This window comes from Eulemur rufifrons, chromosome 7 (assembly GCF_041146395.1).
Source record: "Eulemur rufifrons isolate Redbay chromosome 7, OSU_ERuf_1, whole genome shotgun sequence".
In the NCBI taxonomy this organism is placed as follows: Eukaryota; Metazoa; Chordata; class Mammalia; order Primates; family Lemuridae; genus Eulemur; species Eulemur rufifrons.
In genome coordinates this window covers 267,240,646-267,261,618 of record NC_090989.1, presented here as the reverse complement: position 1 = coordinate 267,261,618, position 20,973 = coordinate 267,240,646, and the positions used below count along the sequence as shown (strand labels likewise).

General features: G+C 42.9%; 1 protein-coding gene and 1 pseudogene across 1 annotated transcript in view; one reads left to right on the top strand and one right to left on the bottom strand.

Annotated features, from left to right (window-relative positions):
- RGS3 (regulator of G protein signaling 3) overlaps nt 1–12,145 on the bottom strand; it is a 118,596-nt gene extending 106,451 nt beyond the window's left edge. The window contains exons 1-3 of the mRNA XM_069476694.1: nt 12,092–12,145; nt 11,240–11,398; nt 10,374–10,490 (exon numbers count right to left, since the gene is read on the bottom strand). Coding sequence (XP_069332795.1) covers nt 10,374–10,490; nt 11,240–11,330 — 208 coding nt within the window. The 5' untranslated portion in view covers nt 11,331–11,398; nt 12,092–12,145. The remainder of the gene's footprint in view (nt 1–10,373; nt 10,491–11,239; nt 11,399–12,091) is intronic.
- A 2,888-nt stretch (nt 12,146–15,033) lies between these two features.
- Nucleotides 15,034–15,359, top strand: LOC138387512 (cytochrome b-c1 complex subunit 7 pseudogene; annotated as a pseudogene).
- Nucleotides 15,360–20,973: the final 5,614 nt, after the last annotated feature.

Sequence of the window (20,973 nt, the reverse complement as noted above, 5' to 3'; positions counted from 1 at the left end):
TGGCTGGGGCTTGCACTTTGTTGCTGGCTAAAGGAAGGGCAGGCAGAGTTTGGACAACAGAAAGGAGGGAAGCTCTGTGTCTCATAACTCTGCCTGAGTCCACCAACCACTGTGACCTGGCCATCACTTGACCCGCACACTTTGCGTGTTTAAGATTCAATGCAAAGTGATTCAGGCTCCAGCAAACCCTGGCCCAGCCCTCCATCCTTCAGAAACCCTGCTGCTCTCCTGCCCAGGATGCAGCTCTCAGAAGCCCAGGAATCCTATTCCAGTGCCGGCCCTAACTGCCCTCCTGCCTCTCAGGGCCATGGTGTCATGCATGTGAGGTGGAGTTAATCATAGGGGTTATGGCACCCCCCAAGCTGTGATCAGATAATGCTGTAGTGTCAGGAGGTCCTTGGACGAAAGGCGCCATGAGAATCCATGGTATTATTATCTCAAGGTCTGAGCAATTACCTCATTAGGGCTCCCTAACGCTGAGAAACCTTATACAAAAACTGTGCCTGATCCAGTGTGGGGTGGGAGAGGGAGGTTTGGAAGCAGACAAAGGCCAGAAGTCAATGGATGAGATCTCGAAGGCATCTATCTATGTTTAACACCAAACATGTCCCCACTTCCCATGGGACTGCAGTTGGGCACCAATGCTACCTGCTGGTGCTGGTGATGGGTACCAAGAGAGGCTACAAGAGCATACCAGGGAGCAGGGGCCTGGAGCCAAAGGGAGAACAGACAGGACCCTATGTGGCAGGGAAATACTACAGGAGAGTGGGCTTCAGAGGAGGCAACAAACCCAAATTCTGCAGGGCACGGGACTTTCTGACTCTCAGGACACAGTCAGGAAGAGACACACTCAGAAAATGAAGCAAGAAGAGGGGCTACAGACCATTGCTGAACTCAGGGGTCAGCAAGAACTTATCCCACAGGGAGCTCATGCCACCCTGGATGTGCCGAGAATACATCTATGAGGGACTTGCCTGGCTTGCATGAAGCAGCAGTCATCCGAAAAACCCAATTCATCCCAAAAGCAATAGCCCATTTAAGAACCATCATGTGTTAAAACTCACAGGAAAGGTGATAATGTCAGGACAAATGTACAAAGGAGGTTGGGTCTATACAGAGCCTAGTCAGCCACTAATAATCACAGATTTTTCCCTCCATTGCTGAGGACAAGCCTGTACTGAAGCCTTGTGTGCAGGAGGGAGGGAGGGACCCAGCCATCCTGTCTCTGTGGTCCTCAGCGGCCTCATCCACACAGCAGCCCTGAGCACGGCTCAGATAGGGGCAAGGAAACTGAAGATTAAGAGTTAAACACTTAGAACCAAAAACATATGTACCCATGTATTTTGGGGAAAAAAGACTTTGCTATTGGATTGGGGTGAAGTGTTACCCCAAAGCAACTGGAAAATTTGTATCTTCCGAAATAATTCAGCTTCTGTAAATCTTTAATTTGAATAATTCTGGTAGAAAATAAATAACTGCTATCCTCTTAATTATATGGTATTTCAGAAAAATATGTTTTGGGACTACTTATTGTTTTATTTGAATCAGACCATATAAGCATACTGATTATTTTTATTTCTCCAACGTTAAAATCATGTCATTTATTTAAAAAAAAAAAAAAAGAGTTAAACAGGTCATCCGGTCACACAGGCAGTAAGGGGCAGAGCTGGGTTTGCACTGAGGCGGTCCCACCCCAGGGCCTCCACTCTTAGCCACTCTAGACCTGTGATGGGCTTAAAATTTGTCCACAAAGTCTTTGTCGCTCTTCCTTTCAAGAGGTGGAGACTAATTCCTCCCTTCAGATGCGGGCTTAGTGACTTGCTTTGAACTATAGAATATGGTATAAGTGACAATAGGTGACTTCCAAGATTAGGATATAAAAGGCATTATGGAGTCCTTCTTTTTTTAACAGCTGTGCTGGGATATAATTCACACATCATACAGTTCACCAATTTAAAGCATACAATTCATTGTCCTTTAGTATATTCACAGTATTGTACAACCAATCATCACTATCTAATTTTAGAACATTTTCACCCTCCCTTAAAAGAAACCCCATAGTCGGCCGGGCGCGGTGGCTCACGCCTGTAATCCTAGCACTCTGGGAGGCCGAGGTGGGCGGATCGTTTGAGCTCAGGAGTTCGAGACCAGCCTGAGCAAGAGCGAGACCCCATCTCTACTAAAAATAGAAAGAAATTATATGGACAGCTAAAATATATATATAGAAAAAATTAGCCGGGCATGGTGGTGCATGCCTGTAGTCCCAGCTACTCGGGAGGCTGAGACAGGAGGATCGCTTGAGCCCAAGAGTTTGAGGTTGCTGTGAGCTAGGCTGACGCCACGGCACTCACTCTAGCCTGGGCAACAGAGTGAGACTCTGTCTCAAAAAAAAAAAAAAAAAAAGAAAAGAAACCCCATAGTCATTAGCAGTCACACCCCATTCTCTTCTCCCCCAATCCCCTGTCAACAATTTATCTACTTTGGGCCCCTAAGGACTTGCCTATTCTGGATGTTTTATGCAAAGGAGATCATACAACACATGGTCTTTTGTGGCCAGCGTCTTTCACTTAGCATAACATTTTCAAAGTTCACCCATGATGTAGCATGAATCAATATTTCATTTCTTTATATGGTCAAATAATATTCCATTGTATGATTATTCCATGTTTTTTACCCATTCATCTGGTGATGAATGTTTGGGTTGTTTTCACTTTTTAGCTATTATGAATAATGCTGCTATAAACACTTGTGTACAAGTTTTTGTATGGGCACATGTTTTCATTATTCTTGGATATACATATACCTATGAGTGGAATTGCTGGGTCAAATGGTAACTCTGTCTTTAACTGTTTGAGGAACTGCCAAACTCTTTTTCCAAAGTGGCTGCACCATTTTACATTCCCACCAGCAATGTACATGGGTTCCAATTTCTCCTCATCCTCTCCAACACTTGTCATTGTCTGTCTTTTTTATTATGGCCATTCCAGTGTAACAGCATCTCATTGTGGTTTTGATTCCCATCTCCCTGATAACTAATGATGTTGAGCATCTTTTCATGTGCTATTGGCCATTAGCATATCTTCTTTGGAAAAAATATCTATTTAAATCCTTTGCCCATTTTTCAGTTGGGTTATTCATCTTTTTATAGGGGTTCTTTCTTGCTTTCACTTTTGTTATCACTTGCTCAGAGGGAAGCCAGCTGCCATATCATGAGGAAACTCCAACGGCCCTATGAAGAAGCCCATGTGATGAGAAACAACAGGTAGGAAGGAACTGAGGCCTCCTGCCAAGAGCCGTGTGAATGAGCCATCTTAGAAAGGGATCCTCCAGCACCACTAACACCTGTTCAGATAAATGCAGATCTGCAAGAAGGAAGGAAGGCAGGAAGAGAGAAGGGAGGGAGGGAGAGAGGAAAAAAATAGAAAGATAGACAAACAAAAAACAACTCAGAAAAATTAGAAAACATGTGTAGGGGACTTCGATTTCTGGGATGACAGACCCACTGAGGAAAGCTGGAAAAGCTAGACAAAATATTTAAAAGCATCTTCTTAGAGATGTAACAAGATAGAGAGGAACTCCCAGGCAGGATCTTAGGGGACAGGAGGGTCTGTGGACATAAGCCTAGTGTTTTTCTGGGCTAGTTTTCTCCTGGGGTGTTTTCAAATTCCAGAGGGTTGACTGAAGGGCTGAGAGCAGAGCCTCTGCCTGCCTCTCAGGGATAGGGGAAGGGAGTTAGAGACGCAAGCCTGCCAAGAAGTAGGATTCTTCTGAACCTCTGCCTTCTAGGCTGGGACCCCAAAGGGCTGCTCCTGAGCAACAAGGTGGACTGTAATCAGACACAGTTCCTCAAGGGACTGCATCGCAACTTCAAGCACTCTCAACCCCTAACATTGAATTAAGATTAGTCCAGATTGCTAGTGACTCCAAGCATCTAACAAGCAAATAAAGATCTTTTTGAAGGAATATATCATTCTAGGTTTGCATTGAGAAGAAAAATAACAACTCTGTGCCAGCCCTTTGTAGTAGACACAGCACAGTTAAAATGTAAAGATACAGAAGAATTGAAAGAAAAAGGATGGAAAAAGATGTGCTAGGCAAATATTAACCAAAGAAGCCTGGGTAGCTATAATATATTACTGTCAGGAAAAGTAGACTTTATCTCTACTAGAAACAAAGAGAAGGTCTCATAAAAATAAAAGAAGACTTTATAATAAAAATTCAAATTCACCAGAAGATAATAATCCTAAATTTGTTTGTTTTTAATATAACTTCAAAATATATAAAGGAAAAACTGACAGAATTACAATGAGAAATAGTCAAATTTACAAACATAGTAAGAATTTTAACACACATATATTGGTAACTGATAGAACAAACACGAAAAAATCAACAAGGATATAGAATATTTGAACAATATAATTAGCAAACTTGACCTAAACTTGACATGTACAAAGAACACTGCACCCAACTGCCACGGAATTCAAGTACACACAGAACATTTATAAAAACTGACCACATGCTGGGCCATCAAGCAACTCTCAATGAATTTCAAAAAACTAAAAGGACTGAGAGCATATTCTCTGACAAAAATGTAAAATAACTAATAAAAATATTACTGGAAGATTCCTAATATTTGGAAATTAAGAAATGTACTTCTAAATAATCCATGGATTAAAGAGAAAAATGACAATGAAAATTAGAAAATGTTTTGAACTGAATGATGAAGAAAAAAGCTACATATGAAATGTGAGTCTTCTGGATATTAGTAATCTTCAATTTTTGACTCTGGTAAAAGTTATAAAGGTATTTTCTTTGTGATAAATCACTGAACTGCACATCATTTTGGGGGACACTTTTCTTCCTCTATGTATGCGTATTTTGTAATTTAAAAAAAAGTTTAAAAAGAACATATAAAGCAGAATTTGAAAAGAGGACAAAAGGCTACCAGTGGGCCAGAAACTTTGAGGACTTTCTGAGAGCTCCCCTGCAGGTGGACTCCAAATGACAGAAAAGCCAATAAATGCTGAGGAGTCCTGAGAAACAGCTGGATGGGTTTCCCCAGCCAAGTCCAGGGAATCTCCCAGGCTCAGAGCAGCGGAACTGGACACAGGAGCAACCAGGGGCCGCTGTCAGGGACGTGTCAAAAGCCTCCAGTTCAGGGTCTGACCACACACTGCCCAACACACAGAGCAGCTGGCTGGCATCTGTTCCCAAGCTTCATGCTCATTACAGAAGATGAATTATTTATCTCTGTGGCTTCTAAAGAGAGGCAGAGAAAGGAGTGGAACAGGCCCCAGTTAACACTATGCTACCATAACAAACATGGAAAAAGAAAGAAAATGCCCAGCTAATCAATGGCATTCCTAAGTCTGCTCTGCCCTCAGAACCACATCTTCCCAACTTCCCTCTGGCAAATCGAAGATTCCAGGCACTCCTCTAGAGTCTGCACTTAGAGCTGCTCCCTACAGCTTTCGTCTCACAGGTTCACTGGGGTCTGACATTTCTAAAGAAAGGTGAGTTGTGTCACCCCAGGTCCACAGCTACCTGCAGCCCTCAGAACACGTCCAGCCTGCCCATCATGTCCTGGCTCAGACACTCTGGAGGAAAGGCAACCCTCCCCTGACCACTCATCAATCACATCCAGCCTAGCAGAGGCCCCAGGTAGGTTAATAATTTGGTTCATCAGGCAAGCTAGTAAGTTGGTATCCCCTCAAGAAGATATTTTATATTTATCCAACATTTTTGTAAACTTGAATTTTTACTTTCTGTATAGAAATTACGTCTAAAATTCACAAGGAAATTCAAGGAACCCAGGACAGCCAAAATGATCTCGAAAAAGAAGAACAAAATTGAAGGATTTACACTTACCAATTTCAAAACTTACTACAAAGCAACAGTAATCAAGACAGTGTGGTATTGGCATAACGATAGACAAATAGATCAATGGAATAGAATTGGGAATCCAGAAATAAACCCATGGTTCTTTGGTCAATTGATTTTCAACAAAGATACCAAGATCATCCAATGGGGACATAACAGTATTTTCAACAAATGGTGCCAGTGAGTAGCCAAATGCAGAGCAATGAAATTGGACCCTTATCTCATACCTTATTTTTTAAAAACTCAAAGACCTAAATATAAAAGTCAAAACTACAAAACTCTTAGAAAAAAACAAATTTCTTAGTAACTGGTAGAACCTTGGATTTGGCAAGGGACTCTGAAATGTAAAACCAAAGTACAAGCAACAAAAGAAAAAATAAAGTGGACATCATCAAAATTAAAAATGTTTGAGGTTCAAAGAACACTATTAAGGAAGTGGGAAAAAACACAGATTGAGAGAAAATATTTGCAAATCATATATCTAATAAGGGACTTGTTTCTAGAATATATAAAGCACTCTTACAACTCAATAATAAGACAGCCCAATTTAAAAATGAGCAAAGGGTCTGAATAAATTTTTCTCCAAAGAAGATATACAAATAGTCAATAAGCACATGAAAAATGTTCAACATCACTGGTTATCAGGAAAATGCAAATCAAAACTGTAATGTGATACCACATCACGACCCCAGAATGGCCAGAATTAAAAAGTCAGATCGTAATAAGGATTGGTGAGGACATGGAGAAATTAAAACCCTCATATAATGCTAGTGGGAATGTAAAATGGTACAGCCACTTTGGAAAAGAGTTTGGCACTTCCTTAAACTTTTTTTTCTTTTTTTTTTTTGAGACAGAATCCCACTCTGTTGCCCTGGGTAGAGTGCAGTGGCATCATCATAGTTCACTGTAACCTCAAACTCCTGGGCTCAAGTGATCGTCTTGCTTCAGCCTCCTGAGTAGCTGGGACTACAGGCACATGCCACCATGCCCAGCTAATTTTTCTATTTTTAATAGAGATAGGGTCTCACTCTTGCTAAGGCTGGTCTTGAACTCCTAAACTCAAGCAATCCTTCTGCCTCAGCCTCCCAGAGTGCTAGGATTACAGGCATGAGCCACCTTACCCGGCAAGTTCCTTAAACTCTTCGGCACAGAGTTACCAAATGACTAGCAATTCTACTCCTAGGTATATACTGTGTGTATGTGAAGAGAAATAAAAGCATTTGTCCACAAAAAACTTGTACACAAATGTTCATGGCAGCATTATTCATAGTAGTTAGAGGGTAGAAACAACCCAAATATCCACCCAGATGAATGGATAAACAAAATGTGATATATCTACACAACAGAATAACATTCAGCCATAAAAACAAATGAAGTACTGATACATGATACATGGGTGAACTCTGAAAACTTACGCTAAGTGAAAGAAGTCAGTCACAAAAGATACATGTATGATTCCATTTACATGAAATGTCCTGAATAGGCAAATCTGTAGAGACCGAGAGCAAATTAGTGATTGCTTAGGGAAGGGGTGAGGGAGGACTGGGGATTAAGGGGAATAAGCTAAAGGGTACAATATTCCCTTTTGAAGTAATGAAAATGTTCTAAAACTTCTTGTGGTAATGGCTACTCAACTCTGTGAATATACTAAAAACCATTGAATTGTATACTTTAAATGAGTGAATTGTGTATACCTGAATTATATCTCAAAAAAGTTATTACCAAAAAATGTTAACAAATATACTAATCAAAATTAAATATATAGTCCTGGGAAAAATGTAATGTACACCTATAATGACTTCTTCAAATTGCAGCAGTTACTACAATAGGAAAAAAATCCCTCTAGAATAGTTGGGTCTTAGCCTCAGCTTGCACACTGCCCTCCGCTGAAGTCAGGCCACTGTCTTAGAAGGCAGTGTATGGTCAATTACTGTTACTTGAACATGCCCCTTTTTGGGGACAAGGGGTTATACTCATGTACACACACAAACAATATATATACCGTACGGTACTCTACCTGAAAGAATTCTGATGAAAACAATTTTGTCTCTTTATATTTCCAGAGATGCTTACGCTGCCTTTAAAGGTTTGTGTTCAGGAAACTACCGTCAAGGCAGCATCTTCGTCTGGTTCTACCAGGGCAAACCCCACTGCTGAAGGCCAAGGGCTTCCTGCCACGCTGGGGAAAGGCCAGTGAACTGAGGAAAACTTAGCAAAGACCTTCACAGTAAAGGGAGTCCCACTGGCTACCAAAACTGACTCTGAGTCCAAACCTGGCTGAGGGTCAAAGTACTTCTGTGGCTTTATACATTCTCACGCTCTACCCTGGACCTATTAAGCCAGAATCTCTGGAAGAAGATCCTAGGAATCTACGCATTTTAACAGGCTCCCCAGATGCTTCTGATATTTGGCCTGGTTTGGAAAACACTGATAGGAATCTTTGTTCGTAAGCAGGCGAGCGAATGTCACTCAGTGTATGAAGAAAATCAGCAGCCTGAAAGAGGAGCCACATGACAAATGGCACCCAAGGAAACAGGGCTAATGCAGGAAACAGGCAAGAACCTTACAAACACTCTAATTAGTGTCCTGGGAGAGACTGAGAGGAGACTGCATAAATAAGAGCATGTGGCTCCTCACCCCACCTAGGCTCCTGCCTGCTCCTGCACACTCAGGTGACCGCCACTTGTTCAAGCGGCAACCTTCCCTGATACTCATAGGACCGGCCCTGAGGCCATGGCCGGGCAAGAAGATCCACTTCCTGCTGGACCTGGACCCTCCTCTCCCTAACTTCTCAGATCTGGCAGGGAGATTAAGTCAACAGAAGAACATGCACTGATGCAAGGAAAAGAACTGGGTTACAAAAGTACACATAGAATTTGATCTCAATTTTGTTAAAATTTGACCCCTCCCTCACACAGACATAGAAAAAAAGTTTGGAAGGGTATAAATCAAAATGTTAACAGTAGTCTCTCTGAGGAGTCAGATTACAAGTGATTGTTCACTTTCTTTTCACTAAGTTTTCAACAAGAAACACAACTTACCATGATAACATAGAGGTAAAAAAAAAAAAAACAAAAAAAAAACATATTTTTACTTTTTAATCAGGACACAGGTCAGAGAGCCTCACAACTCCCTAACATTCTTTCCTGACCAGCCCGCCTCACCAACCCCAATCATCCTGGAACTCTCTGGTGTCTCATAGGCTCCTGCATCCCAATGGGGTTAACAGGAACTGCCTCCTAGGGTTGGGTTTACCAAATGAAATAATACAAGCGAAGCACTTGGCACAAGGCATGGCACATGGTAAGCACTCAACAAATGGTGGCTTGTTAATTATGCTTAATTATTTTCTGCCAACTGGAGCAGTGAATTCCAGGATGCCAGACAGCAGGCCATTTACAGGGGCCAAGCTGTTGCTCCTCCATCACTCCCTGTGCCCCTAGAGAAGAAAGCAGGTTGTGAAGAGCCACGTGTGTTAGACAGGAGTAAGCCTGGGAGCAGAGGAGCCAGGAACCCCAGGGAGGGACTAACTCTTTGGCTCTACTGTCTTTGAAAGCTGGGCAAAGTCCAGTTAAGTTGCAGTAATGGCCCCAACCTTTACAAGGAAATCCTGTGCAAGTTCAAACAAAAATGCGCTGGACAGATCATCTCCAGAAGGCTCGAACTCAGGTGTCAACTTTGCCACTGGCTCATGGGAAATCTTCCTCTCTCTGGGGCTCAAGCCTTCAAAGAGGAAAAATAACCCTGTTTCCATAGGCAGTTGCAGGACCAGAGAGGAAATGAAGGGCTGTACTCTAGGGAACAAGTGTTATCGTCACTATGGCTACCTGGAAGGCCAGGTTTGCCCAGGCCGTTGGGCATCTGCTGCCCAGCTGTTATTTGGGGAACCCACTAGCCTGGGAATAAGGCCCACTGCCCATTTCTTTCCACCTCAAACCCTGAGGACAGCCCTGGGACTCCCCTAAGGGATTGGTGTCTGTCTTGGAGGAGAGAATTCTCCCATCTTCACTGTGGGTCAGATGCCCAATGAAGTCAGACTACAGCCTCCAAGGTGAGTCACAGGAGGCAAGGCCACTGGACTAGCCCAGCACCTGTCCCGTCCCTGAGCCAAAGGAAAGTGGGTGAACGAGATCTCCAGATGCAGCAACAAGACCTTGATTTAACCTGAGCTGCTTGCTAATGGGAAACTTGATGGTGACAAACCAGGTTTCTGAAAGATTAACTCAAGTGTGATTATTGCAGGCAAGTGAGGCAGAACCAACTGCAGCTGGCACTCGTGGCCGGCAGCAGGTGGTATCCAGCGGCTTGCTTGGCCTGAGCCTGTGCCCTGAGCCCATCCTGGGCAACCGCAGGAGGAAGGGGACAGAGAAGGTGCCCCCAAACAGAAGGAGCACCTACTTCCAGCCTCGTCTGTCACCAGGGGGGGGCTGCCTCTCGGGGCGGTGAAAGCAGGGTGAGGCAGCCCCTGGCAGCCAGCCCCAGAGGGCACTTACCAAAGGTGGTGAGGTAGAAGGACAAGTCCCGGTGGGCACGCCGGCTCCCGAGGGAGACACGGTGCAGGGAGTGCTCCATGGTGTCCCGCTGCGGCACGGGCAGGAGCGCCTGTAACCCTGTAACCCGAGGCGGCTGTGTTGCTCCCCAGTAACCGAGGCAGCAGGTTCACAGCCTCCCCGCCAGTGTCCCGGAGGCGGGAGGAGCGGGAGGCCGGCCGCAGCGCGTTGGAACCGGCCGGGCGCGCCGGGCCCTGATTGGCCCGCGCGGGTTTGAATGGAGAGATTTCCACCTGACGGAGCAGACGCGGCCAGGGGAGGAGGCGCTGGCGGCTGGAGCTGAGCCGCCAGGGCAGCCACCAGCGGTTGGAGGTGGCTCCTTCCCCGGGGAGTAGGCAGGACCGGACGGCTACGCTGGGGCTCCCGGCTCCAGCACCGCGCTTTAGGCTGGAAGTGCCAACTCACGGGAGCCCCGGGCCAAGCGTGCCCACCCAGGACGGGGTTGGCCTACCCGGCCAGCTCTCCCAGACCAGCAATTAGCCGAGTGTGTAACCTGCTTTGAAGCTCAGACCTGTAATCATCAGAGCCAAGCAAGGGCAAAGGAGCACCCTCCTGGCCCAGTGCAGTGGGGTTTGCAAATGTGTTCTCTGCACTTGGACAGGTCGCCCCCACCAGGCTGCAGCCCCTTCCCAAACCCTGCTGCCTGGATTGCCTTCTCCACCCTCCTCTTAGATGAGTGCTGCCTGACACAGGTCCAGATGGGAGCAGCTTGCTCAACCAGCCTCGTAACACCCCCACTCCACCCTACCCCAGCCTGGTGCCAGCAGACAGCAGGACAGCCTCCCAGCATCTGAGGAAGAGAAACTCACAAGACACAGAATGGGTGGGCACTTTGAATCTCCCGAGCCTGGTGCAGGGAGGCAGAGCCGGAAGCCTTTGCACTGTTTTGTCGGCAAACATTCATGGGACACCTCCAGGGAGTGCCTTCACACCCAGACATCTGCTCTGCAAATCTCCAACTGTTGCCACTGTGGGAGGGAAAGCTGTTTGTCTCATGTAAATCTAAAAATGAGAAGTGTTGGTATTTGTCCCTGTTCCTCTGATATCATTGCCAAGTGGATATTTGTGGTTCAGTGACCCACTCATGTCAAGATCCAGAGATGAAAGAAAGTGGAGAAGAGAGTTATACATATTGAGCACCAGGTGCCAAGGGCTGAGCTGGGCAATTTACACACATCATCTGACTTAATCTTCACTGTAAGCCTAGGAAGTAAGCCCTAATTTATCATGGAGAAATCTGCACCTCAGGCAGAGAAGGTAGGTGACTTGGCCAAGATTTGCAGAGCTAAGAAGAGGCAAAGCTGAAATTTGAACCCAGCTCTGTCTGCCCCAGAAGCCATTGTCCTTCTGTTCTTCTTTGGCCTTCACACTTGTTCCATGGCCCAATAGCAGGTAGAGGTAGCAGGCCTGCCTTCTTGAAGCAGGTAAGGAAACTAGATGCCACAGGGCCAGCTGGCCACCAGCGGGGAACAGAAACTGGAGCCCTGAAATCAGCAAATTAGTGGTCAAATATGAATGAGGCCTTTGCCAGTAGATTGTTTGAATCCTGGTACGTTGTAAAATCCTGCCCTGCTCTTCCCCCTACTCCCACACCATGAACACTGCCTTTAACAGGGGCAGGCCCACTCTCCTGGCCCCAACCCAGTGGAAGATGGACTTACCTGCACCTTGGACTTGGGCGCGCCTGATCCTCTTCCTGGCTGGGGAAGTCTGAGTCCAGGCATCCTTTCTGGACAGGGAGGTATCCTGGCTCACCCACTCCATCCAGCCAGGGGATATGGGCAACCTCAGGCTCAAGCCACAGGATGCAAACAGGACACTGAGCCTAGAGGTGCTGCAGACCTGCAGGAGCAAGATGAGAGCATGAGTTAGGCATGACCCGAAAATGCCTCCTGTAAGGGGTTTTCACTCCCAGTATGAACTAAAAAACATGGCATTCAGGAGCCAGGGCAAAGGAAGGTCCACAGGGAAAGGGAAGGTGATATGCCCAAGGGACCTATGTAGAGCCCCCTCCCCAAGGGGAAACCACCTTAGACTCAGGAGGCTGTGAGCAACCTGCAGGTACACCACCCAGGAGGGTGAGAACCAGCAGGAGAACTGAGCAGAGTTGCACTGTCTGGATGTGACCTGGCGGGGGGAAAGACCAAGGCCCACACTGGGCACTTTACCCTCTACTGGGGACAAAGATCCCACTGTCTTGCAGGTCCCCTCCTGACTCCTCCCTGACTCAGCAGCTAACCTATTCAGTTGGAAGACCCCAAAACCAGCCTTATCCTGATCTGACCCCTCTGGTGGCACCACCTCCACCTCCACCAGTAAGGCTCCTTTACTTAGTAGAGCACTGGAAGCTTCCTTTTCTTAAAGGGACAGGCCACCTTTTTCTCAGAAGATGGAGGAGAGAGGTGAGTGGGAGCCTAGACAGTGACACTGCAAGAGAGACTGGACCGCCCTATTAACCCACACTGCTGTCTACAGGTGACATCCACAAAGGGTCACAGTCATGGCCCTGCTTTCCCCAAGAAGTCAGGGGAATTTGAGGGCCAAGCGTGGCTCTCTGATATGCCCTGAGCACTCTAGCACCTCCTAGGGGATTGGTATCCCTCTTCCACCTCACACATACCCACACACACCCACACATACATAAACATAGCACACACACAATACAAACATGCACTCTGCACACATACATACACATACCTTAACACATCCCATGTACATATGCAATCACATCATACACACACACATAAACACAATTACATACCTCACATATATAAACGCACCCCACACACTATACATGCATTCTATGAACATACACAAGCACTATGCACACACCACACAGACATGCACACAAAACACACTTAAATTCACCACATACATGCACTATATTGACATGCACAGATTAATTATAGGCATTTTTTAAAGACTGACTTTGTATCTGGAAGAATAAGGCATACTTGGGTTTGGAATGAAGGGACTAGAAGCATTTATTTGGGTGCATTTTCGTATTAACTCTCAAAGAATCTTAATGACTTGAAGATATCATCTGGCCCAAATAACCAAGAATATTTTGAAAAATAATAATAAAGGGGACTTGGACTATCAGATGTTAAATGGTGTTATAATAATGTAATATCAGAAATAAAAAACAAATAGATCAATGAAATAAAATAGAAAGTTCAAGGAAAACATTGTTTTATTTAAAAAATAAGAAAGATTTAAAAAATTTAAAAAACTAAAGATTCATTTTAAAAAGTTAGAAGAATAAGCCAATTCAGAAGAAAATTTTAAAAAGAAATAAAGTTAAAGTTGAAATTTATTCCAAAAAAAAAAAGTAGACTTCAACAATAAAACCAAAGCCTGATCTTTGAAAAGAGCAATAAAAGAGACCTCTGGTAAAACTTACAAAGAAAGCTACAAATAAACAAGTTTAGGAAAGAGAAAGAAAGCCAAGATACAAAGGCAATTTTTTAAATTATAAGGGAAAACTATTGCAACCTTATTGTATAAATTTGAATATCTGGGAGAAAATGGATGATTTTCCAGAAAGTATTAAATACTAAAATTTATACAAGAGTTTGAAATTTTTAATAGATCACTAACCATAGATGAAATAGAAAAGAAAATCAAAACTCTACCTGACAAAATTATAGAAAACCCAGGTAGTTTAAGAGGCTGATCCTATAAGACCTTCAAGAAACAGATGACGCCAATATAATTTAAACTATTTCAGAACCTAGAAGAAAACTGGAAGATTTGTCAGTGCTAGGAAGGAAGCTAGACAAAGACAAAAACCAAATGAGATTAGGAACTGAAAATTATAGGCCAAAGGTCAAAAATAAAAATAAGAGTAGACATGAATGAAATAGAAAACCTACAATGAAGCAGATCTTTTAAAATATGGCAAAACTGGCCAATGTTCTCCTAGTTTTTGCCACATTTCTATTTTTTTAAAGAAAAGCCAGAAATCTCAAATTATGAGTATAATATTTCCCAATTTTTAAATACTGACAACTCATTCAAAAATTTTTAAGTATTATGTAGGCTAAATAGAATACATCTGTATCCCACAACTAGTTTGAAATCTCTGCGTAGACCAATCTGACTTGTGATTATAGATGCAAAAGTCCTAAATGAAATATTAGCAAATCAAATCTAGCAGTATATTCATGTTCAAGTGGTATTTATTACAGAAATGCAAAGATAGTTCAAATTGAGTGAACATATTAGTGCAGGGTTGGCAAATTATGACCTACAGACCAAATCTGTCTGACTGCCTGTTTTTGTACAGTAGGTGAGCTAAAAATGCATTTTATATTTTCAAATGGTTGGGGGAAAAAAATCCAAAACATTTAAAGACTTTTCTATGGTTATAAAAAAAAGTAAATTTTTAAATTAAAAAATGAGCTTAAAATATTTATAAAATGTATGGAAGATATGTACAAAGAAGTCTTACAAAGCAATAAGAAAAAGACAAATATACCAAAGAGCATGAATTATCATTATACAAGAGAGGAAATATAATTGTGTAATGCACAAAATACTAGTAACCAAAGAAATGAAAGAGAAAAAAATCGAGTCGGCACTGCTTTGCTCTTGGGTCAAAATGGCGGGCAGGCCAGCTGTTGCAGCATCAGGCTGGATGGTATTTGAAAATGGTGTTACAATGCTGCAGGATTCAATAAACTGGGGTTAATGTGAGATGATACGATATATGAGAATGAAGACGTAAAACAAGTCATAAGAAGGTTTTCTGAGAACTTTTATGACAGGATGCTTCGCATTAAAAATGCACTGGACTTGACCACAAGGCAGCAGATCTTGCCCAAAGAACAGTGGACAAAATATGAAGAGGATAAATTCTACCTTGAACCATATCTGAAAGAGGTTATTTGTGAAAGAAAAGAGAGAGAAGAATGGGCAAAGAAGTAATTGTATAGTTGAAATCCATGGATGCAGCTATCCTCAAAGTATTTTTATGAAGATGGTTAGATCTTAAACATAAAATTTTTATAACATAATAAATACTTCATCTGCAGATGTATTACTTTAAATAAATGTCTGTTGCAATCATAAAAAAAAAGAAAAAGAAAAAAATTATCTGGTCCCACCATTTTCCTCGAGGAAGTTCAAGCACTTTTATTTACATATGGAGCAACTAAGGTGTAGAAGTATTAACTGAATCATGTTGCTAAACCAGTAAACCAGTAAATAAACAGTGGAGAAACAAAAATCCAGCTCCCAGCAAGAGAACCACTATAGAATAACCACCTTTCACACTAATCCTCCTGCTCAGAGTGGCGAGGCTACAGACTGGTAGGACTAAGACCTCCATGGCCACTGACACATTAAAATTCAATTCAACATGGCTGGGCGCGGTGGCTCACGCCTGTAATCCTAGCACTCTGGGAGGCTGAGGTGGGAGGATTGTTCGAGGTCAGGAGTTCGAGACCAGCTTGAGCAAGAGCAAGACCCTGTCTCTACTAAAAATAGAAAGAAATTAGCTGGACAACTAAAAATATATAGAAAAAATTAGCCAGGCATGGTGGTGCATGCTTGTAGTCCCAGCTACTCGGGAGGCTGAGGCAGAAGGATCGCTTAAGCCCAGGAGTTTGAGGTTGCTGTGAGCTAGGCTGATGCCACGGCACCCTAGCCCGGGCAACAGAGTGAGACTCTGTCTCAAAAAAAAAAAAAAAAATTTCAATTCAACAAGTGTTTGCTAGGCACCTATTCTGCTGAGCCTTACACCAGGCAATGAGGGTATAGATGTGAACAAGATGGCTTTTATAGTCAAATGGGAGATTGGATGAGTGTTACAAGAGAGGAAACAGTGACCTGTGGAAGGATAGACTAACATACCTCACTTAGTCTGGGGAGCTGAGCAGACCAAGATGATAAAGGAAGTCAGAGAAGACGTCTCAAAGAAAGCCACCTGGAGGATTATTTGGCCAAGCAAACAAGGTGAAGGGTTATAGGCAGAATGAACAAAACATGTAAAGGCCAGAAAGTGAGAGAAAAGCATTGTATGTTTGAGAAATTGAATAATGGAAAACATGGCAGGGAACTTAGAGTGTGAAAGCAGGAGAAATATGCAAGGAAAATGGGCCAAATCATACAAGGTCTCATATTTTATAATAAGGAGCTTGGTCTTTAGTCTAAGACCAAGTTATTCAAAGATTTTAAGCAAAATCCCAACAGGCTTTGTGTTTTAGAAAGACTGCCGTGGCTAGAATGTAAAAAGAAAATGGATGGGAGGGGAGGTGGCATGAGAGTTAGAAGCAAAAAGTGCTGTTGGAGAAGTCTTTTCCAGTCATCCAGGTAAAAGATGATAGTGACCAAACCAGTGTAGTATTGGCAGAGATGGAAAGAGGTAGAATCCACAGGCCTTGGTGATTGAGTGAAAGATGGAATGCTGGCTTGAGAAATTAAACGTTTCCAAGTACCCTTTACAGAGATGGAGAACATGGGAGGAAGGGCTGGACTAAGGGGAGAATTGATGATTTCAACTGTGAGCCTGCCAAGGTTGAGTCACCTATGTGCCATCCAAGCGAAGATGTCAAGTGAAAGGTTGAACATACTGGAGTGACGCTCAGGAAAAATACCTGGACTAGAAATATAGATTTAGGAATTCGCAGTGATGCCATGGGCATGGATAAGGGAGCCCAGAGAGAATGTTCAATGTGAGAAGAAGGCTTAGGACAGAACCAAGGAGAGTATCAACTGAAAAAACAGGCAGAGGAAGAAAGGCCAGAAAGGAAGAAGAAAAGCCAGGGAATGTGTTAAGGAGATAATAATCAACAATGTCAAATACTGTTAAGATGTCAAGTAGGTTAATAACTGAGAAGTGTCCATTGGATTTAGTAACAACGCAGTCGTTGTTGACCTTTCATCCCAGAATAAAATGCCAAGAGGCAACAGCTCCACATGAATGAAAATGTACCAAATTTACTCTAAAAGGAAAAATACCCTGGGCTCAAAGCCAGAGAATATTCTTGGGTCAGGTTTTTTTGTTGTCCTAAATTTAACCAGCTGGAATGCTTTGTTAAGTGGTGTTTTATTCACTCCTAAAATGAAGGATTTGCCTTTTCAAAGTACATCTGCTATTCATCTTCAAGGTAGAACACAGTATCTTTGGGTTAGTGGTTCTCTACAGGAATAGATGCTGGTTGCTGTAAATACCACTGAGAAACTTTAATTTGCCTCAGATGTAGAAGCCCTTGGTGACCTAGATATGCAAACAGGGTCTAAGTAGGAACCAAGTAAAAAAATTAAGATTTCAAGTATAAACTGGGAGGTATTGGCTCAAAGTGGAAGAGACCGAAACGTTCACCACCAAAGGAATGTGAAACAGTAAGTTAAGTCCAAAGATAAAAGCCAAAGACTTGATAAGAGACAGAAAAGAGAAGCAGAGAGCCCCCTCTCTGCTAGAATGACTCATTATACCCTTGCAGTGAGGTTGGAAGCCCTTTTAGCCTCTTTAAGAAGAACTGCTTTTCCTGGCCTGATAACAAGAAACTTGGCTTGGCATAATCTTACATTCCAGAGGCCCTCAAAAAGTGTTTCAAAATTAAAAAACAATATAGACTTTTGCTTCGAGCCAAGATGGAATAACAGGAACTGGATTTTCCCTTTCACCTGAAACAACTAAAAGACTGGACAAAATATAATACATAAAACAATGGTTTCCAAGATACTGGCCATCAGGCGATGAAGGACAGTGATCCCTGAGAAACAGAAAACAAACAAGGTAAACCCTGTGATTATTCCAGCTTATTGCCAGGAGAGACTTTCAAAAAGGAAGAGGGAACCCAGGCCAACTCCAAATTCCTGAGTTGAGGAATTCAGGAGGCCAAGACAGCTAGAGTTCACAGGACGGAGTACCAGAGAGGAGACAGCCATGCAGAGACAGAGATCTGCAAAGGGCCCCCCCTCAAATCTTCAGCTAAGTGCTGATGAGCTCAAGGGGGTGAGGAAAGTATCCCAAGGCTGGGGAAAGAACCACCCAAAGAATTAGAGGGAACAATCTTTGAAACTTAAACAAGGCCAAGAATAGTCCTTATGCTCATCAACCAGAGTGGAAAGACCTCCTAATTCAACGGGCATTAGGTAGCATACTCAGAAAGGTCTTGCCTCAGTTGTGGGTAATAATTAGCCCTAGATTAAATGCTGCTCTTGTCTCATCTTAAAAAGCTTAAAAGCAATCCCCAGAAGGGTCAAACTGTTTCTAAGTACTTAACTGCATCCCAGAACAAGTTCAAAAATATTTATAGGAAAACAAAAATATCCAGAACCCAACAAGGTAAAATTCTGATATCCAATAAAAAGTTACCAGGCATGCAAAGAAGCAGGAAAATATGGCTCTTAATAAAGAGAAAAGTCAATCAATAGAAACCAACCCAGCAATGATACAGATGATAGAATTAGTAGGCAAATACATGAAAATAGTTATTATAACTATATCCTATATGTTCAAGAAGCATTTTAAGAGTATGGTAAGTAAAGACATGGAAGATAAAAAAAACTCAATTGAAAATATAATGTGTGTGAAAAATATAATGTGTGAGATGAAAAAATACACAGGTTAGGATTAACAGTAGATTTAGATATTTCAGGGGGAAAAAAAAGATTAGTGAACTTGAAGATATGGCATTAGAAACCACACAAAATGAAACACAAAGAGGACACAAAAAAAAATCAATGGAGCATCAGTGAGCTGTAGAAAACTTCAAGCATCCTAATAGACATATAACTGGAATCCTTGAAGAAAGTAGGGGACAGAAAATATATTTGAAGAAATAATGGTTGGGCTTTTTCCAAATTTGATGAAAACTACAAACCCACAAATCCACGCTCAATGAAGTCTAAGCAGAAGAAACATAAAGAAACATATACCAAAGCACATCATTATCAAATTGCTCAAAGCCAGTGAAAAAGGCCGGGCGTGGTGGCTCATGCCTATAATCCCAGCACTTTGGGAGGCCAAGGCAGGACTGCTTGAGGCCAGGAGTTCAAGACCAGCCTGAGCAAGAGCGAGATCCCGGTCTCTACAAAACAATAGAAAAATTAGCCGGGAGTGGTGGCATAATCTCAGATACCCAGGAGGCTGAGGCAGGAGGATTGCTTGAGCTAGGGGGAGTTGGAGGCTACAGTGAGCTATGATTGTGTTCACTGCACTCCAGTCTGGGCGACAGAGAAAAAAAGTTACAGAGGAACAAAGATAAGAATGATATCAGACTTCTCATCAGAAACTATTTGCCAGAAGATAGTGAAGCAATATCTTTAAAGTACTGAAAGAAAGAAAAAAACTTGGCCAGAATTTTTTACCCAGCAAAAATATCTTCCAAAAATGAAAGCAAAATAAAGATTTTCTCGGGTTTACAGAAATTGAATGAATTCACCATCTGCAAACATGCACTGCAAGAAATGTTAAAGTCTTACAGGCGAGGGAAAATGATACCATATGGAAGTTTGGATTTACACAAAGGAATAAGGAAAACACCAGAAATGCTAACTATGTGGGAATATATAAAAGAGGTTTTCCTTATTATTTAAATCTCTTTAAAAGAACAATATATGTAGGAAAAGGAACCATTGACTAAAACACACCCAGAGCTCCCTGCAGCCTGAAAAAAAATTGTTACATGTTGCCTTGTCTAAATTCTGATGAGATAATTGCAAGAAGCAAACTCCAGGGAAGCTATTAGCAAGTTAGCAATTGAAGTCATGTGGGAATGTGGATTCTACTTACAGAGGAAAATAATATAGATATGTTTAGTATAAAACGCAACAACCTCAGCTGAGATCTGTGGCTCAGCTGGATGGCACTCAAGCTTGAATATAAGGCTTCCGTAGAGCAAAGTCTATTTCTGGATCAGTGCTCTGTGATGGTGAAGTGCCCCTTCCAGTGGACAGCGGCAGATCATGCTGTGAAGAAATACAAGGGGAGAGGTTACAGCATCCAGAGATCCCAAACATTCTCCAGGGAAATTTCACTGGGAACTAGAGGACATGTCTAATTTGGTTTTGCTGGAGCTGTAATTGAGAGAAGTGGCATGTGTTTCCTTTGTTTCCAGATTCTTCCCAATCACTCTTGGGCCCCTTTTTCTGCCCCCACCACTCTCCTGAAAGAAACTGTTCATTCACTCAGCAGTCACCATTGTCTTCCTAATTATGAAAATCACTTGCCTGTTCTCAGTCCTCATCTACTTTGCCTGAGGTTTCCCCCCAGCTCTCTGACAGTTCCTCTATTTTATGGACTCTGCCCACCTTCTTGTGAAAGTGTGTTCCCAGCTGAGCCCTTTAGTCCCCTTCCTTCCTCAACATTCTCTCCCTCTGAGATCTCATGCACCCCTGTGGCTACTCTCGCCTGTTCTGATGATGACTGCCGGATCCCTCTCCGTTCCCAGGGCCCAGGGCTGCCTCTGCCTTGACACACCAGCCACCAATCTCCTTCCTCTCTGCACCCCCCTTCTCCCTGACTGCTCACCTAGGCTGTAATGCTAACTCTGCTTCCATATCTTTCTGCCCAACTGACAGTGAGCAACTC